Consider the following 4,057-nt stretch of genomic DNA (forward strand, 5'->3'; position numbering starts at 1 on the left):
CTGGGAGTACTTCAGTTTTTTCCAATTTTCTTTCTGGAAAAGTTTCGAATTTTTCAGGAAAAATCTAAATAAATCGGTTTCGGCACGTTTTTTATTGGCGAGAGTGTACCTTACGCTGTGGCGCAATGCTTTGCACGGACCGGACGCGCGGCATTAGCAGGGTCGCACAAAGGGGATTAGCAGCAGCTGCATATCGTATCTCAATGGCGCACAGCCCCTTCCAATAGCTCTTCACTCGAGCGGGCCAACGTCCGCGCCACGTCTTGCTTTTTTATCATCGCAATAATCATCATAGACCCACGCCGCCGAAACAACAACAACAACAACAACAACAATTTTAAAGGGCATTATTGAGGCACGCGCCGGTCCACACGGCGGCATCACCATCACGTCGAACTTGTTCTCTCACAGAATAGGCCCACATACCGCCATCTTCCACGACGGCGCATCTGCGAGCACGTCCGTCCACCCTCTTGTACGGTACGTAGCGGCCCGGTCGGCGCGCACGGCCCGAGGGCGAGCGAGATGCCTTTGCAATTGCGCCCTGGCCGGCCAGCCGGCCGCCCGGCGTCCAGTCCAGCCGGACTCGAAATAAAAAAAAGACACAATCCTCCGTATCTCGGCCGGCCGCAGCCGACAGATACGTGGCTCTTTGCCCTGCTCCAATCAGGCTCATTAATACATTGGTCACGCCGCGGTCAGTCGTCCGGCCGGCGCGCGCTCGCGTAGCTCAGCGTAGCTCCGGCACTTGCTAGCATCAACTCTCTTGTGTTACATGGCGCAGCAGCAGCAGCAGCGGTCCACTTCCGGATGCATAAATAGTTTTCAGAGAAGCTGACTTGCAGCGAGGCTGCCTAAACCTTTCCAGGCCGCATTATGCAGGAAATGAGAAGACTCTCGAACTCGTTCTCGAATATTGTCTCCCGTGAACACAAAGAAGAAATAATTCAAACGAAAAACTTCAGGAAATTTCTGCAATGGACTACTTTTGTCGTGGGTGGTTGAGGCGTCTACACACAGAAAAGGGAGTGTTAACTTTGGAACAACGCAAGTTCATTTTTTGACTTCTGCTGAAGCTCAAAACGACTTTGCAACAATGCAAGGGTATTGTGATTGTGATTATTTGAGCAGCCTCTTCTTTAAATCAATAAAATATTGAGCTCAAAGTAAAGTTCGCAGTCAAGTAGAACATAGGCATTATTGAGACAAAATAATAGCTTTTTTCCGTGTGTGCGACCACTTGACTGGGTGGCTTCTTCAACTTTCATTAGAGGCTCCCTGGGATCAACCGTGAACCTCCAAGTGTCCCTCCTGCGCTTGACCGGGGGGGCCCCGGGGGCGCGGGCGCCGCCTCCTCGCCGTTCAGATGCGCGCGCCCACCGCAGCCAAGGCGGCGCGGGTCGCCATAAGCCAATCCGCACGGCTGCGCTTTCACCAGTGAAAGGGAAGAAACCACGTGAGCCTGCATCATGCAGATCAGATAAGTCCGCCGGTGTGGTCCATCGCTACTCCTCATGAACCGCGCGAGCGAGCGCCGACAACGACCCAAGAGTCCATTATTTTCTCTTTATTCCTTTCGCTAAGTAAACAGACACAGGACGTCGTACACAACGACTTTATCTCTGGGCGCAACGGGACGTGTTACAGAAAGGGGTGCAGTAAAACGTAAACCGCGAGGGAGGGAGGGAGGGGGAGGAAGAAGGAGGAGGAGGAAACTCACTGCAATTTTCTGGTCCAGTCCGCAGGCGATACCCACCTGCAACAGATAAAAGCATTCGGTCACAAAACCACAAATGAATGAAAGTCACTCCTTTCCAAAGGTCCAATTACCAAACAAACACGCGCCTTGGCCCACGGCCGGGCCTACGTAATGACAAACATCCATCATGAGCCCGGCCAATGAACAGCAGCGGACTCGGACACCGTTACCGAGCGAACCCTATGGATGCACCACACCATCACTTATTCGGATCACCATCAACTCGAACTCACCAGGAGCCGCCAGGAGCATCATCATCACCTTAGCCCGTTCCCGTTAAGGGGCAAGCTCAAAGCCGCTCCCAAATGTTGACAGTGCTAACTGAAACTGTGGTGTGCACAAAACAGCATCACAATGCACAACCACGATCGCCATACCATCTGCGACGCTTTCGATAGCACTTTGTTTGAACACGTGCTTACAGCGTGGTATATAAAAAAGGCAAAAAACACTTGCAAGTTAAACGATTAGTTATTAAACCTGTCTGGTGACACGCGCCAAGATCTAACAAAATGCAGAGAGGAGGAAACAACAACAAAAAAAAAAACACCCCTGCGGCGATGCCTATCTGACATTGATTGTTATAAACTGAAAGCCCCACACCACGCTGATTTGGCACTTCCCTCCAGGCGCCCCATTTCACGCCAGCCAGCCTTATCAGAGCTGCAACCAACACACGCACAGGGGAGAACCATAAAAACAATATCTCGTCACGCACAGGCGTGTTTTAGGAGGTTTAGCCAACAGTAAAGATGGAATGGAAAGGTTCATATGCTATTGCCTTACTAAAAATATTACAATTTTAGTATGTTGATTAAAAATCAATCTAGGTTAACTTAAAAGCAGTAAGTTTTGTTTTAATGCATAAATATTCCTTAGATTAAAAATTCATTAAAATTAACAGAGTAGAGGCCACCAGTCTCAATTTTCTTCAAAGTTGACAAACAGGTGGTTTCCTGAAATTACAAAGAAGAATATTTTATGGAGCAATTGCTAGTTGGGGGGTGGGTTGTTCAACGCCACACGCGCATTCAGCCCTCGCTCCGTCCCTGGGGGAGGCCTCTAATCGACCAGGAGGATCTATACACACACAAGTCGGTACGGTAGCGCAAAGCCATAGAGAGCCACAGCCCGCGCATGCGCAGCTCCCTTCGATACGCTCCACCTTAGGGTCATGAGCCACGGTGCGGGAGACTCACCACGGTCATGAGCAGACACGGACATGAACTCATACATCACAACGGGGCCTGCCCTATGGGCCTGCCCACCCGACATGAAAGAGGATTGGACGCCCAATTAATTAGCCACGAGACGGAGAGAGAGCGAGACAGACAGATAGAGAAAGAGAGAGAGAGAGTACTGCTCAACGGGACTAAAAGACTTCAAAGGGAAGCAATCAGAGGTCTGGACCTCCCTCCCCGCGGCGTAGTGCATTCTTTACGAGGTAACCCTACCGGTTTTTGTTTCTTTCAATTTTTCTATCGACATTATAACGCCATCGATTGGACGTTGGTTCGAAATTTCGGCAGTGTGAGCAGGGGGCAAGGACCGGCGCCGCTCGCCTCATTCGCGCCGGCAAACACCTTCGTCATCTCCAACGTCCAGCATCACGCTCCATGGACCAATACAGTCCGTGTATGGACCGGATTCTGTATGCCGAATCGCTTTACCGCGCGCGCATTCAGGGCGACACAGAGAGAGAGAGAGAGAGAGAGAGAGAGAGAGAGAGAGAGAGAGAGAGAGACGCAGAGAGATCGGCTTTTGATGGAGAGCACTTGGCACCCGATGGTCAGTTTGTGAGCGCTTGCTCTCTCACTCCTGGTCGTGGCGTACCACGAAAAGGGGTTATCCACGAGTACTTCTCATCAGAAGTCGAACTGTTGTACACGCATCCCTGTAGGCATTTCCTTAGAGCATGACGTTGCCAAAATAGACGAGTAAATAGTTATTCAGGTAAAAAAAGTCGTCTGACACCCACCACAGTCCTGCACCCGATTGCATCGACATATGATTGGGCGCCTCGTCCTCGCTTGCAGTCGACGCCACAACGCCCAAACTCGCGGAATTATCATGTTTCCAAATACGGCGGCCATCGGCCCTTACCGGCCAATAAGTCGCTATTGGCAGTAATAAGCCTCGTTAGCCCGCCGGCGTTATTTGCAGTTATTACTCGTTTCATTAAGCGGTACCCACATTCCTTCAAAGGCAAGTCTCTCTCTCTCTCTGTGTGTGTGTGTGTGTGTGTGTGTGTGTGTAAGTGTGCACGGCGGAGGTACATGGACGCGTAAAGAGAGGCGG

The 4,057-nt window shown here is 50.8% G+C and overlaps 1 protein-coding gene across 4 annotated transcripts in view; it reads right to left on the reverse strand.

Moving 5' to 3' along the window:
• Positions 1–4,057, reverse strand: part of LOC113203027 (tyrosine-protein kinase Abl) — a 73,477-nt gene that overhangs the window by 37,449 nt on the left and 31,971 nt on the right. The window contains exon 2 of one of the 4 annotated variants that reach the window (XM_052265405.1): positions 1,721–1,756. The exons of the other annotated variants lie outside the window; for them this stretch is intronic. Within the exon in view, the coding sequence (XP_052121365.1) occupies positions 1,721–1,756 (36 nt within the window). The remainder of the gene's footprint in view (positions 1–1,720; positions 1,757–4,057) is intronic. 4 annotated transcript variants of the gene reach the window in all.

The sequence above is a fragment of the Frankliniella occidentalis genome, unplaced genomic scaffold (genome assembly GCF_000697945.3).
Source record: "Frankliniella occidentalis isolate FOCC.00 unplaced genomic scaffold, Focc_3.1 Scaffold26, whole genome shotgun sequence".
Lineage (NCBI taxonomy): Eukaryota > Metazoa > Arthropoda > Insecta > Thysanoptera > Thripidae > Frankliniella > Frankliniella occidentalis.